The 15,978-nt window shown below is 39.7% G+C and overlaps 1 protein-coding gene across 5 annotated transcripts in view; it reads left to right on the forward strand.

Annotated features, from left to right (window-relative positions):
- Positions 1-413: 413 nt before the first annotated feature.
- Positions 414-15,978, forward strand: part of PTBP3 (polypyrimidine tract binding protein 3) — a 117,067-nt gene continuing 101,502 nt past the window's right edge. For 2 of the 5 annotated variants that reach the window (XM_044265132.1, XM_044265131.1), the window contains exons 1-2: positions 414-570; positions 3,481-3,514. In XM_044265132.1, the coding sequence (XP_044121067.1) occupies positions 563-570; positions 3,481-3,514 (42 nt within the window). In that variant the 5' untranslated portion in view covers positions 414-562. Of the gene's footprint in view, positions 571-3,480; positions 3,515-15,978 lie in introns of those variants that run through there. The other 3 variants (XM_044265127.1, XM_044265128.1, XM_044265129.1) reach the window with 2 other exon arrangements.

The raw sequence follows: 15,978 nt of genomic DNA on the forward strand, positions 1-15,978 counted from the left end.
TCCGGCGAGACAGTCCTACCTACATTCCAGAGACGGGTCTCCAACGCTCTTCCCACGGGGAGACGGAGGTATCCCAGCCCAGCAGCCCGAGGCAGAGCTGCCGGAAAGCCGGCGGGGCCAGCGGGTGGGCGGGCGGGGCGACAGAGCGGGAAGCACAAGGAGCGCGCTCCCGTGAACGCAGGAGGGAAGCGGGGGCGAAGCGCGAGCACGCGCTGGGGAGAGAGGCCGGGAGGCGGAGTCTTAGGGCGACGGCAGGAAGAGGGCGCCCTGGAGCCGAGCGGGAGGCCGGCTGGGGGCGGGGCAGAGGGAGGGCGTCGACCCTAGGGGGCGGGGCGAGGCGAGGCGGGGACGCGCTTGCGGGGTGGGGAAGGCGGGGGCGCGGCTGTGGCGGGAGCGTCCCTGGTCTCCGCCCCTGTTTCCCACTCTCCTCCACCTCCTAGCCGGCGGGGCTCCGGAGAGGCGCCGCTTGCCCGTCCCCGGAGCCACCCGGCTGCCGCCGCCTCCGCCCTCCGCTCGCGGTGAACCCGTCAGTCCCCGCACCGTGCGCTCGTCCGTCTGGGCCATGGATGGGTAAGTACTCGAAGGCGCAGCGGTTGTGCGGGGCTGCGATTGCCCCGCTTCCTTTCGGCTCTCGGCCGGACGCGCCACGGCCGGGGAGCCGGGCGCGGCGCCGGCGGCCGGGGGAGCGACCCCGGCCGAGTCCGACGGCGGGGCTTCCGGGCGCCCGGAATCGCGGAGGGGCGGTCCGCCGCCCCCTCTTCTCCCCTGGCTGGGGCGCCCCCGTAATGTCCGCCCCTTCACATCCTCACACCCGGAAGCGGAGGAAAGCCGGGTGCAGCCGCCGGGTGCCGGGGTCCGCCCTCCGCGCGCAGAGTCCGGGGAGCCCGGCCGGGCCTGCCGACACTTCCTCTCAGAAAATGGTGCGCTACGCTGGGGGAGGCGGAGGCGGCGCTCGGGGCGGGCGTCCTCCCGCTTAGGGAGTTGCTGTTTACCGGTGAGGTAGGGCGAGCGTTGGCGCTTCCCCTGGTGGGGAGGCGAGTGGCCGCGGAGAGGCAGACGGCGAGTGCACGCGTCGGGGCACGTCTGGGCGGCGACCTGGTCCCGAAGCCAGGGCCCCCCGCGGTGTGTCGACGTGCGGGGGAACCCGCCGAGGTATCCGGACCTGGGCTGTGAGCTGTGCTAAGACCTCAGTATACCGGGCGTCTGGACCTGGGGATCGTGGACCGCAACCCCCAAATACCCCCAAAAGAAACTTCGTGAATTTCTGCAATTTTCGGGAGCGTTCAGACGTTCTGAAAGTGAATGAGGTCCGTGGCCAAAATAAAAATATTCTGGATTCACGGATAGAAAAATTTCGCTGAGAACCCAGGGATATGGCGTGGAACCTGATAGATAATTCAATATTCAAAGAAACGACTAGATTAGGATCTTCGTGTATTAATTGTAGCATGTGCATATCAAGATTTAAAAAATATCTCCGGCTCTGTTAGAGCTTGCAAATCCACTATTCATTCTCATTATATATTTGAGTTTTTGTTTGGCCTTTTACTTGCTTTTGAGGACAACATATCTGTAACCCCCCTGGTTGTACTTGCGTAAACAGTAAAAGCCTTGTACATGTTACCATAGAGTTGATGACTGTTGCCATGCTGTGTAAAGACAATGGAATCTTCCAACATTTTTTGCCTTCGTTAGACTTCTTTTATCTACTTTCATAACGTTAAGTCTGTATGATATTTGGATTAACTCATTTGAATGCTGATTGCACTCTGCTGCAGATTTTGGAGTGCGGTTTTAGATTTCACTGATGGTTGTGATGTTCTATATTTTGTTTTAATTTAATTGAAGCTGTATTCATTGTTAATTGAAACTTTTCTGAGGACATTATTGAGAACTCATTTCACATCACCTGCTTCAGTTACACTTTATATGTGTGCAAAGTTTTGCTGCTTTAATTTGTGTGATTATGCCAACATTTCAGTTCAGAAAGATTGTGAAATTAGCGTCTCACTGTGTGTAGTGCGTTGTCGTTAGACAGTTTGACTTGAGCCATGGAAGCAGGCTGGCTTTTTTGTATTGGAAAATTGATAGTGTGATAGTGATGACAAAAGACTCCACTTACGCATCTTGGCTATTAAACTCTTGGGTAACTGAGAAGTGCAAACTTACTCTTTTGGATAGTTTAATAACTCTTCACCCTATATGTGGCTTTAAAACTAGGAATGAGTTTTTTGGTTTGTATACGTGGGGCAGTAAGACATTCTGGAAATTAAGTTCAGGACCTATACAGTCTTATTTTCTATGCACTGTTATTTGTCACATTTAAATTTCAGACAAATGAATTGCAAGTTTCCAGAGTCTATAAGAAAAAATTAAAAATCGACATGGTTATTGTTTATTTTTTTACATGGTTATTGTTTAAAACAAATTTGCATCATTAAACAATCCAGATTCATAATTTTTTTTTACTTTTATTAAGTAATGGCATTATAGGATATTAACAATATATAGAATTTAGTTAGAGCTTTCTTTTAGGAGATATGAAGGCAGACTATAATTGGAGATTGTTTTGGTGTGAGAAAAGATGGATTTCTGTTTGGAGAACTTTATAGGAGTTTTTACACCTTGGGGTTAAGGGATGTGGTTTTGAACCCAGTGACTATTTGCTTTTTGGAGGCTAATTAACTTTCTGCATTTTCCCACAGCCTGAAAAGGTCCTTTTTCATTATTTTGGATAGTTCAAAAAGAAATATCAAACCACCAGTCAATGTATCTTTCTAGTTCTTCCTTAAATCCCAACTGTCGTGTGTGTGTGTGTGTGTGTGTGTACGTGTTCATTTCCTCCTGAGATAATTTATACTTAAACACAGTTTTGATGTGGTAGAGTTTTTTAAAAAAGCAGATCTTGAAAAAAAGAAAAGAAAAGAAAAAGCAGATCTTGAAAATTTTCATGTCTGAAATTTAATATTTGCATTTATTTTAGTTCTGAGAGACTATCTTAGTTGTATTTTGGTGAGCTGTTTTGGGTGGTAGATGGAAATTTGCAAGATACCTTCTATTTCTGTAAAAGCCACTCAACTAGTTTTGTTTTATTTAAAATTTTAAAACACGGTAATTCAGACCAGTGATTTAAAAGAATGAACTTTGGCAATTTTAAGTTTTGATTTGGATTTGTTAAATAGAGGTAAATAGATAAACACATGTTAGTCATTTTATTGAAGCAGCTGTATTTTAATAAATGCTAAAAGAATTGGATTTACTTTTTATTTCTTAAATTGTGGTTGAAGCTTTGCTTTATACTCTGCTGTTGCTAGACTGTCCCATCACTTTCCTTTGTATTAACATTTCACAATTCATCACATTCTTATTTTTATTATTATAATGCTTTTCCTTTTTTTCCTTAATCTTATTATCTCTGTCTTTGAAAAACTTGTTCTCTAACTTTGTTTCCCATTTTCTCTTTTTACTTTTTCCATACAGTGTTGTTACAGATCTTATAGCAGTCGGTTTAAAGGTAGGACTCTTTTACTATCCTTTCATAAGCTTTTTAAAATCTTTGTTTTGGCATTTTTTTTCCCCCAGTGGTGATAATCATTTCATCTGTTTATAAAATTATGTTTTACTATGTGATAGTAATCTTTCATTTTTATTTAGCCCCAAAATAAGTGGACCTGTAGCAGATTTTGGATTTTACATAATTATATAGATTTTGGATTTTACATACAACATTATCTTGTATGACTAAAATGAAAGTTAGCCCAAAGTTACTTTTACTTTCTTACAAAATACTTTACTTTTACTTTTTACAAAGTTTTTACTTGAATTATCAGAGTTCATTTATTTGATTTTGTTTTGTTTCACGAGTTAGATGTAGTCTAGACTGTATTTCCCTATCATGTTTGTTCTTCTATTTTCTCTTGGTTGTATTTATGAGTAATAAAATAGTAATAGCAGCTAAAGTTTCTTCAATTCCTAGTATGTGTAAGCTGCTTTACACATATTTCACTAATTATGATAGTTTTTCAAGGTAGGTATTAATAAATTCCCATTTTATTTTATTTTAAAGATTTTACTTATTTGACAGAGAGACACAGCGAGAGAGGGAACACGAGTAGGGGGAGTGGGAGAGGGAGAAGCAGGCTTTCTGCTGAGCAGGGAGTCTGATGTGGGACTCTATCCCAGGACCCTGGGATCATGGCCTGAGCTGAAGGCAGATGCTTAACAACTGAGCCATCCAGGCACCCCAATAAATTCCCATTTTAGAGATGTAAAAATAGGTGCAGAGAGTTTGTTTTCAAGGTGTTATGCACCAGAGTTCAAACCCATGTCTTCCTGGTTCCAAAACCTGACTTTTTTTTTTTTTTTTTTTTTTTTAAATATAACTAGCTGTCAGTAATAAGGGTTCTGTCTAGAAAGTGAACAGGAGATCTGGATAATTAATATTTTACAGTAATAACTCTTCTAAGCTAAGTCACATTAGTTTTATCAGTCTTCTCATTTATTGAGTTCTAAAATATAAATCAAGTAAACAATATTCACCAGTATGAGGCTTTTTAAAATATAAACGGGTGTGTTAAGGTTTCCTTTAGCAATTTGATATTTGATGTACCCGAGTTAAGAATCTAGTTCTAGAGGCCACTTATGGTTTGGATTACTACAGAAAACAAAAATAAATGATTTGTGTTTATATTATATGTATTTTGTATAAGGTTGTTTCACCACTTTCTGTTTTCCTCATCTCTTCTCGCTAGCAATTTCAGCACTTCCACATTTGCAGTTACTGGATCTGGTGGCGGTGCTCTTATTCTTAAAATACCATAAAAAATAAGCATAATAGCATATGAAATTAACAATAGGATTCTTAAGATTAACATAATAGGGAACTACTGCTTATACTGTCTTTTGAGGTTGGGTGGAGTTAGCTTGCTTTGGCAAACTTTGAACATATTTTATGAATTGAAAATAAATGAAGGAACCTCTTTAGTGAGATATGCTTTTCTTCTTTTTTTTTCACAGATACGTAAGTTACTTTCTCTTTTGGGAATGACACTAAGAGATTAGAAACTGCAGGCTCATATCTAGGACCACTTTTGGTGACTCTATAGGTACCTGTGAGGGAAAGGATATCTAAAGTGAATGTTGGGGTGCCTAGGTGGCTCAGTTGGTTAAGTGACTGCCTTCAGCTCAGGTCATGATGCCAGAGTCCTGGGATCGAGTCCCACATCAGGCTCCCAGCTCTATGGGGAGTCTCCTTTTTCCTCTGACCTCCCCTGTCATGCTCTCTCACTCTGTCTCTGTCTCTCTCTCTCTCAAATAAATAAGTAAATCTTCAAAAAAAAAAAAAAAAGTGAATGTTGTTTGGTTTTAGCTGAAATGTGATTTGCGTTTCTAAAGTTTATCTGGCACAAATGAATACACGAGACATTTAAAAAACTTAACCATTTTTGAGTAGAGAAATTATGCTTGAAGGGATATTATGGCTTTTTTATTATGGGGGAAAATATATCTTAACGATAAATAAAAGAAAAAGATTAGACATGGCAACCAGGTTTGAATACATGATTTTGATTTCTGACTACCTGTTCAGTAGCAAGCACTTTGAAAACAAAGATCATATCCTGCTCTGAAGAGATCAGCTGACTTAGTTGTTTCACTAGGCATTCTATATTTTTATAGACTTAAATATTGGAAATGGCAGTAAATTACTCATTATATAGAAGATTTTTCTTAAGATTGTTCTCCTTCTTTCTTGGATCCCATCCAGGGAGTTTAGTTACCAGGTAATAGGCTGATAAGGCTCATAATTCATCTAGATTGTATAAACCAAAATAAGCAAATTTAAATAAGTCCTTTAAGAATGTCAGTTACTTTAAAAAAAAAAAAATGAATGTCCGTTACCTTTCTCTGTTTGTTATCTGAATATGACAATACAACAAATAGTTTCAGCCAGTGGCAAAAGTGGATTTCAGGTTATGGTTCATAAGCTGCTTTCCCGGATTCAGAAAAATATGCATTTCATTTTTAAAGAATTAAAAATATCCTTAAATATGAAATCCTTTATTTTAGGGGAAGAAAGCTGCATTATTTTTAGAGATGACTGATAATGAAAATATATCAAGAACTTTATTATACCAGAGTGTCTGGGTGGCTCAGTTGGTTAAAGGATCTGCCTTTAGCTTGGGTCTTAATCCCAGGGTCCTGGGATCGAGTTCTGCACTGGGCTCCCTGAAACAGGGAGCCTGTTTCTCCCTCTGCCTCTGCCTCTCTGTTTCTCAAGAATGAATAAATAAAATCTTAAAAAAATTTTTTTTTATTATACTGGATAAATCAGACTGTCAGCATTGTGGGTAACACAGCTTTTTGTGTGTGTACCTAAGTATATTTTAAATTTCCAGCTTATATTTTATTTACTAACTAGTTTATCTGAAACTCAAGTATTTCCCATATTTTTGGTTATTTTCCAAGTACTATAATCGTTATTAAAGCAAATGATTTTTGGGCACCTGGGTGTCTCAGGACATTGAGTCTGACTTTGGCTCACTCAGGTCATGGTCTCAGGGTTCTGAGATTGAACTCCCTGTTGGGCTCCCCACTCAGCAGTGAGTCTGCTTCTCCCTCTCCCTCTTCCCCCGCTCATTCTCTCTCTACTTCTTCTCTCTCTCTCTCTCTTGAGCTGGGGAAGGGGGAGACCAGAGGAGGAGGGAGAGGAGCAGACTCTCTGCTGAGGTGGGAGGCTGATGCTGCTCAGTCTCAGGATGGAGAGATCATGACCTGAGTCGAAATCAAGAATTGGCCACTTATCCGACAGGCACCCGCTCCCCTAAAACATGATCTTTTTAAAATGATGATACTCCATATGTTTTCTGAGTAGTCTTCCTATTTTAAATGATTAGATGAGTATAGAAAAACTCACGTTTAGTGAACTAAAATTGGCTTCTAATAATTACCGCCCTGTCTGTATAAAGGAGAGAGCAATATAACAAATTTAAATTAATTTTGAAGATTCATTTTTTATTTGCTTGACCAGAGCTTAGCAAACTCCAGGCTGTGGACCAAATCCAGCTTGCCACCTGTTTTGTAAATAATTTTGTTGGAACAGAGCCATGCTAATTCCATATTGTCTGGTGACTTTCACAATAGAATGGTAGAATTGAATAGTTGAAGCAGTGATCATATGACCACGAAGCCTAAAATATTTACTTTCTGGCCCTTTTTAGAAAATGCTTGCCTGCTGCTGTGCTTGAGCTGGACAAAATATGGAAGGCCTTTGCTGGAATTTTTTTTTAAATTGGGCTGTAATTTACATAGAGTGGAGGGGACACAGTGCAAGGGTACACAGTGTGTACTCAAGGGTACACAGTGCAATGAATTTTAACAAATGTATCCACCTGTTTCCTCCTCCCCAGTCAAGGCACTAGAATATCACTGTAAAATATTCTTTGTTGTCTTTTTCCAGACTCATTCTAGGCAACTGTTCTGATTTCTATCATTGTAGATTATTTTTTCCTGTTTCTGAACTTAAATGGAATAAAATATTTACACATCATATACACAGCTCTTTGATGTCTGACTTCTCTTACTCAGAAAAATGATTATTTGTTTGTTTATAGATTTATTTATTGGGGGGGATGGGCAGAAGGAACCAGAGAAAGAGTCCTTAGCAGACTCTGCATGGTCTCTGCCCCATCTCCTCTCCCTGAGATCACCATCTGAGCTAAAACCAAGAGTCGGTTGCTCAGCTGGTCCCTCAACCGACGGACTGAGCCAGCCAAGCGCCCCTCAGCAAAATGATTTTTAGCTTCAGCCATGTTGCATGTATCAGTGGTTGATTATTTTTATTTCTGAGAATATTCCATTATGTGAACATATTACAGTATTTAAAAATCTGTTCTTGGGGCGCCTGGTGGCTCAGTGCGTGAAGCGTCTGCCTTTGGCTCAGGTTGCGATCACAGGGTCCTGGGATCGAGCCCTGCATTGGGGTCTCTGCTTGGCGGGGAGCCTGCTTCTCCCTCCCTCTCTGCCTACTTGTAATCTCTCTCCTCTCTCTTTCTCTGTCAAATAAATAAATAAAATTAAAAAAAAAAATCTGTTCTCATGTTGGTAGATGTTTGGGTTCTTTTTAGATTTGGGCTATTCTGAATAAAGCTGCTATAATCATTTGTTTATGTCTTTGAGTAGATGTATGTTTCATTCTACACCATACCTAGGAATAAAATTAGATAATGTATATATTTAAATTTTTAAGAGACTGTCAAACTATTTTCTTTTAAATGTTGTATCACTTTATACTCTTAACTAGCTTTGTATTAGAGTTTAGGTTGCCCACATCCTTGTTTACATGTGCATTTTGCCAGTCTTCACTTTTATCCATTCTAGTGGGTTTAACCAGAATTGCTAACGGTATCTCATTATAGTTTTAATTTACACTGACCTCATAACTGGTGGTGGCACTTACCTTTTTGCATATTTCTACCCATTAGTGTGTTTTTAGCCATTCACATATCTTTGTGAATGTCTGTTTTTTTTTTTTTTTTAAAGATTTGTTTATTGGGGCGCCTGGGTGGTTCAGTCGGTTGAGTGGCTGCCTTCAGCTTGGGTCGTGGTCCTGTGGTCCTGGGATTGAGCCTTACTTTGGGCTCCCTGTTTACCAGGGAGTCTGCTTCTCCCTCTGCCTCTGTCCCCTGCCCCATGCTCTCTCGCAACTAAATAAAATATTAAAAAAGAAAAGATTTATTTATTTTTAGGAAGAGAGAGGGAGGAGGAAGAGAGGACATGGGGAGAGGAGCTGAGGGAGAGTCTTAAGCAGACTAGCTCTGAACACAGAGCATGTGGGGCTTGATCTCAGGACCCTAAGATCATGACCTGAGCCAAAACAGAGTTGGGTGCTTAAACAGGTGCCCCTTTTACCTACTTAAAAATTTTTTTAACTTTAATTTTTAATTTTTTAAAGATTTTAATTGAGAGAGAGAGAGAGAGAGAGAGAGGAAAGAGAGCATATGAACAGTAGGGAGGGGCAGAAGGGGAAGCTGACTTTCCATTGAGCAGCGAGCCCCACACAGGTCTTGATCCCAGCCAGGAACCTGAAATTATTATTATTTTTTTTAACATATAATGTATTATTTATTTCAGTTGTACAGGTCCGTGATTCATCAGTCTTAACACAATTCACAGCACTCACTATAGCACATACCCTTTCCAGTGTCTATCACCCAGACACCCCATCCCTCCCACTCCGCTCCACTCCAGCAACTCTCAGTTTTTTTCCTGAGATTAAGAGTCTTTTACATTTTGTCTCCCTCTCTGGTTTCATCTTGTTTCATTTTCCCTCCCTTCCCCTATGATCCTCCATCTCGTTTCTCAAATTTCTCATATTGGTGAGATCATATGATAACTCTCTTTCTGTGATTGACTTATTTCGCTTAGCATAATACTCTCTAGTTCCATCTGCATCCTTGCAAATGGCAAGATTTCATTTTTGATGGCTGCATAATATTCCTCTGTGTGTGTGTGTGTGTGTGTGTGTGTGTGTACGTACATACACCATATCTTGTTTATCCATTCATGTGTTGATGGACACATCTAGGCTCTTTCCTTAGTTTGGCTATTGTGGACCAGGACCTTGAAATTATGACCTGAGCTGAAGGCAGACACTAACTGACTGAGCCACTCATGCTTCCCTACCTATTTTTTAAAAATAGATTTCTTGGGGTGCCTGGGTGGCTCAGTGGGTTAAGCCACTGCCTTCTGCTCAGGTCATGATCTCAGGGTCCTGTGATCGAGTCCCACATTGGGCTCCCTGCTCAGCAGGGAGCCTGCTTCCCCCTCTCTGTCTCTGCCTGCCTCTCTGCCTACCTGTGATCTCTGTCTGCCAAATAAATAATAAGATCTTAAAAAAAAAAAAATAGATTTCTTGCTGTGGTGCCTGGCAGGCTCATTCGGAAGAGCCTGTGACTCTTGATTAATCTCAGGATTGTGAGTTCCAGCTCTGCATTGGGTGTATAGGTTACTTAAATAAATAATTAGATGAAAAATTGGAAAAAAAAAAAAGGTGGGTTCCTGTAGATAGCATATAGTAAGACTGTTTTTTAAAAACTATTTTAGGATTTTATTTATTTAAAGGATTTTATTTATTTGTCAGAGAGCAAGAGAGAGAGAAAGAGCACTCACAAGTAGAGGGAGCAGCAGGCAGAGGGAGAAGCAGGCTTCCCGCTGAGCATGGACGCCCGCCCCGCCCCCACCAACATGGGACTCAATTCCAGGACCCCAGGGCTCATGACCTGAGCTGAAGGCAGATGCTCAACTGACTGCACAATGAGGCATCCCAGGATTGTTTTTTTAAAAAAGCTTTTATTTATTTATTTGAAAGAATACAACAAGGTAGAGGAAGAGCGAATGAGAGCAAGCTGGAGTATGTTGGTGGAGGGGGCAGAGGGAGAGGAAGAAGCAGGTTCCTTGTTGAGCAGGGAGCTGATGCAGGGCTAGATCTCAGGACCCTGGGATCCTGAGCTGAGCCGAAAGCAGACAAAAGCCACCCAGGTGCCCCTAGTAAGGGGTTCTTTAAATCTTGTCTGGCAGTCTATCTTTTAATTGTATATAGACCATTCACACTTCAGGAGATGAATTAGTTGTATTAATACCTACCTTATCCATTAATTGTTTTCTATTGTTAAAAAACAAAATCAGGGGCGCCTGGGTGGCTCATTGGGTTAAGCCTCTGCCTACTTGTGATCTCTCTCTGCCTACTTGTGATCTCCGTCTGTCAAATAAGTGAATAAAATCTTAAAACAACAACAACAACAACAACAAAGTCAGTCTAGTTAAATTTGAAGATCTAATTGGATTTCTTAAGTGATTCATGAATCAGGTACCATCCCAGCTAATAAGAGGGGAGCTTCAAAGTGTTGTACAACATAGGTTTTTAAAGGAAGGAAGGTGGGGCAAGAAGTTATTAGTGAAAGAAAAGAAAGAATTGTTTAGGTAAGATCACCTTCTTTTACAGGGGTCTTATTGTGCAGATTACCTCATCTTCCTCTGGGGGATTGAGAGTGCTCTATGACAGATTACTTTATTGATGCTGATCAGAAAATTCCTGAATGGGCGCCTGGGTGGCTAAGTGGGTTAAGCCGCTGCCTTCGGCTCAGGTCATGATCTCAGAGTCCTGGGATCGAGTCCCGTATCGGGCTCTCTGCTCAGCAGAGACAATTGTTGAGACAATTCTGGGGGAGGTTGAAACTGCTAGTAGGTTAGGGATTAAGTCCAGATTTCATGATTTGTCTTAAGTGATGCCATTTTGGGCCTGTGGTTTTCTTTGTAACACTGTTCATTCACTTGTTCTTTGTTTTTATTTTCTTCATTCCATTTTTTTACCTTCCCTGGTTTTGATTTCATTTATCTCTCAGCACATTATACTTATTTTAAATAGTTTTTTACTGATTTCTCTATTCTAGTTACGTTTATAAGCTCCTCAAAGTCTATTTAATTTTGATAAACTTCTTTTCCATGTTTTGGTTATGGCTTTTTGTTCTTGTCTAAGAACTCTGCTTATCCCAAAGGTAGAAAGATACTCTTTGTTTTAAGAAGCCTCTACTTTGAACTTTTTAAAAGGTTAGGTCTGAGGTGAATCTCGGAATGTTTTTGTGTGTCTTAGAAGTGCAGATTGACTTGTTTCCATAGGTTATCAAGTTAGTTCTGCCCCTTTTGTTAAAAAGGTTTTCCTTTCTGTAATGAATTGTTTGGGTACCATTATTTGAAAATCAGCTCAACATTAGTGTCTATTTATGCACAATGAATTTTTATCCATTATCTATTTATTATGTTAATATCACCCTGTTTTGAAAACAGTGGATTTATACTGTGCCTTAAGATCAAGATCTAGTGTAGGTCCTCCAGCTTTGTTATTCTTTATCAATATTGTTTTAGTTATACTAAGTCATTTGTATTTTCCTTGAAAGTTTACAATTAGCTCATTAGTTTCTGTCTAGAAGCTAGGATAATGAGTTGGGTTGCATAGACTATATGGGTCAATTACGGAGAAATTGATGTTTCAACCATAGTGAGTTTTGTAATTTGGGGAATAGAGTATATCAAATTTTTAGGTCTTCTGTAATTTCTTTTAGTGCTGCTTTGTAGTTTTCAGTGTTTACTGAAATAAACAGGTTTAGATGTATATTTTAATCTGTGTATATATTATTTTTATACATATATAACCCATATATATTGTTTATATATTTATGTAAATATATATAAAATATATATTTAACCTGTATATGTACATTATATATGTGTGTGTGTGTGTGTATATATATATATTCGGTGTTTACTGAAATAAACAGGTTTACATGTATATTTTAACCTATGTAAACCTGAAATAAACAGGTTTACATGTATATATATATACACATATATATATTTTAAAGATTTTATTTATTTATTTGACACAGAGAGAGATGACAGTAGGCAGAGAGGCAGGCAGAGAGAGAGGAGGAAGCAGGCTCCCTGCTGAGCAGAGAGCCCAATGCAGAGCTCAATTCCAGGACCCTCAGATCATGACCTGAACTGAAGACAGAGGCTTTAACCCACTGAGCCACCCAGGCGCCCCTACATGTGTATTTTAAATATATTCCTTTTTCCTTTTTATTGTAAGTTGTGTTCTTGTCAGTATACAGAAATACTTTGCACTTTTTGTTATTGTATTTTTTTAATTGCTTAGGATTTTTTTATGTACATGATCATGTCATCTGTAAATATAGTTTTATTTCTTCCTTTCCAATCTGCATGATTTTTTTTCTTGCCTTAATCTAAAATTTAAGACCTCCAGTGTAATGCTAAGTAGAGGTGACAACATGCTTCTCTTCTTCATGCTCATAAGGGAAAGCAGTACATCTTCGTTAGCTGTAGGTTTTTCTTAGATGCCTTGCTCCTGTTAAAACATTGCTTTCTGGGGCGCCTGGTGGCTCAGTGGGTTAAGCCTCTGCCTTTGGCTCAGGTCATGATCTCAGGGTCCTGGGATCGAGCCCTGCATTGGGCTCTTTGCTCAGGAGGGGGCCTGCTTCCCTCTCTCCCTGCCTGCTTCTCTGCCTGCTTGTGATCTCTGTCAAATAAATAAATAATCTAAAAAAAAAAAAAAAAGATTGTAGCTTTGTTTAAAAAAAAAAAAAATTGCTTTCTGGGTGCTTGGGTGGCTCAGTTGGTTGAGCCATTATCTTCGGGTTGGGTCATGATCCTGGAGTCCTAGGATTGTGTCCCGCATAGGGCTCCCTGCTTGGTAGGGAGTCTGCTTCTCACTCTGACCCTCCCCCTTCTCATGCTCTCTCTCTCTCTCTCATTCTGTTTCTCTCTCTTTCAAATAAATAAGTAAAAACCTTTAAAAAATTGCTTTCTGAAAAAAAATTGCTTTCTGTTCATTGTTTGCTGTTTTTTATTAACATGAATGAATGTTGGATTTGGATTGTTCAAGGTATTTGTATATTGCAGCTAAATTGTTGAATATATGTGCATAAAATTGTTAATATTTCCTTATCTTGTTAATCTCTAGGATCTGTAATGATTTTCATCTTTTCATTTCTGTTATCAGTAATTCATGTTTTTTTTCTTTTTTTGCTAATTGGTCTAGCTAGAGGTTTTCAGTATGACTGATCTTTTTCAGAAGGCAATTTTTGGTTTCATTTATTTTCTCTTGTTTGATTTTTCTATTTCATCACTTTCACTCTGTTATTAAAATTTATTCTCTTACATTTTCTGTGGGTCAGGAATCTAGGTGTGGCTTAGCTGAGTCCTCTGACTTTGGGGCACTTACACAAGAGTGTTATCAAAGTGTTGGTAGATGCTGCAGTCATCTTCTGTGGAAAAATCTGCTTCCAGCCTCGGTCATGATTGGCCAGAGTCTGTTCCTCCAGAGCTGTTGACCTGAGGGCCTCACTTCCTCATTTGTTGTTGGCTAAAGGCTGGCCTCATTTCCTCACTGTGTAGGTCTCTCCATAGTGGAGCTTGCTTCAGCAACTTGTTTCTCCCAAGTAACCAATAGACAGAATAAGAGTTAAGAAGAAGTCAGTTTTTCGAACTAATCTGAGAGGGGCAGCCTATCATTTTTGCGAAAGTATTCTGTTCTTAGAGGTATGTCACTAGGTGTAGCCTACACTGAAGGGTACGGTGTTATACTGGATGTGAATTCTAGACAGTGGGGATCATCTTAAAGGTTTGCCTACTACTCCATAAGAGAATACAGAGTGGTGTAGGGATAATATACATGTTCAGCTTTATGATAGTTCCAGTACTGATTGACAGTGGTTGAGAGTTACTATTATAATTCTCACCAACACATGGTATTTTCACTCGATATATTTTTTTACTTGATATATTTTTAATGTAATCATTTTAATGCTATAAATTTTCCTGTAAACACAGCTTTAGCCACATCCCAAAAGTTTGATTTATTGTTTTCATTTTTATTGAGAGTAAATAAAACTGCAAGAAAGTAGGAGATACGTAACTTAAATGAAATGTACAAATTCCTCAAAAGACAGAAAATACTAAGTGACCAAAACTGACATGAGTTAGAAAGTTTTCCTTTTCATAAAGTGTTTGTATAAGATTAGTATTATTTGTTCCTTAAATCTTTGATAAAATTCAAGATAGCTATTTGTGGTAAAGTTTTTAATTATGAACTCAGGTTTTAAAAAATAGATCCTGTGTTAATTCAGATTTTAAATTTCTTTAGCTGTATCCCACAGATTTTCATATACTGGTGTGTGCAAGTATGGGGGAGATGCAAAGGGAAGGAATCTCCAAGCAGACTCCCAGCTGAGCTAGGAGCTAGAGACAGGGCTGGATCTCACAACCCATGAGATCACAACCTGAGCGAAAGCTGAGAGTTGGATGCTTAACCAACTGAGCCACCCAGACACCCCTGTTATACTGGGTTTTTACTTTCACTCAGTTTAAAATATTTTCTTTTGTGATTTCTCCTGTGACCCATGGTTGTTTCTAAGTGTGTGGTTTAATTTGTAAATATTTTAGGTTTTTCCAGATATCTTCATGTTACTCTTTTTTTTTTATGTTACTCTTTTTTTAAGGTTACTTTGTATCATTCAGTCTTTCTACATTTCTTGGAATTTGTTTTAATGTCATGCATATGGTATGTATGAGTGGTCTATATACATTTGAAAAGAGTGGATAGTCTACTTTTGTTAAGTGTATTGCCTTATAAATGTCAATAAAACAAGCTGTTTGAAAATTCAAGTCTTTTGGGTGCCTGGTTGGCTCAGTTAGTAGAGCGTCCAACTTTTGATCTTGGAGGCTGTGTGTTTGAGCCCCACGTTAGGTGTATAGATTACTTTAAAACAAAGAAAATTCAAGGGGCTCCTGGGTAACTTGGTCGTTAAATATCTGCCTTCCGCTCAGGTCGTGATCCCAGGATCCTGGGATTGATCCCTGTGTTAGGCTCCCTGCTTGGCGGGAAGCCTGCTTCTCCCTCTCCCACTCCTCAGCTTGTATTCCCTCTCTGGCTATCTCTCTCTCTCTCTCTGTGTCAAATCAATAAAATCTTGAAAAAAAATTCAAGTTTTCTGATATACTTACTGATTTTCTTTTTGTTCTGTTAAGTACTGAAGGAGGAGAGAATTGGCATTTCCATCCATAATTACAGATTTTTTATTTCTTTGTAGTTATGTCAGTTCTTGCTTTATTGTGTAGGGTGTCCCTCACTTTGAATTTAATCCATTCCTTTGTGTCTCAATTTAGGTTGTGTGTTTTTGGCAGGAATACCCCAGAAATGATGTTTTTTCTGAGTGTATTTTATCAGAAGGCAAATGATGTTGATTTGTTCTTACTTGTAGTGTTAATTTTGATACTTGGTTAAGGTTGCATTTGCTAGGTTTTCCACTGTAAATTTATTGTTTTTCCCTTGAAAGTTTGGTTGATCTAAATTGCAAAGCCATCTGGGCCTGGGTTGGGAGTAGAAGATGGGAAGTCTTTATTTAT

This window comes from Neovison vison, chromosome 9 (assembly GCF_020171115.1).
Source record: "Neovison vison isolate M4711 chromosome 9, ASM_NN_V1, whole genome shotgun sequence".
Lineage (NCBI taxonomy): Eukaryota > Metazoa > Chordata > Mammalia > Carnivora > Mustelidae > Neogale > Neogale vison.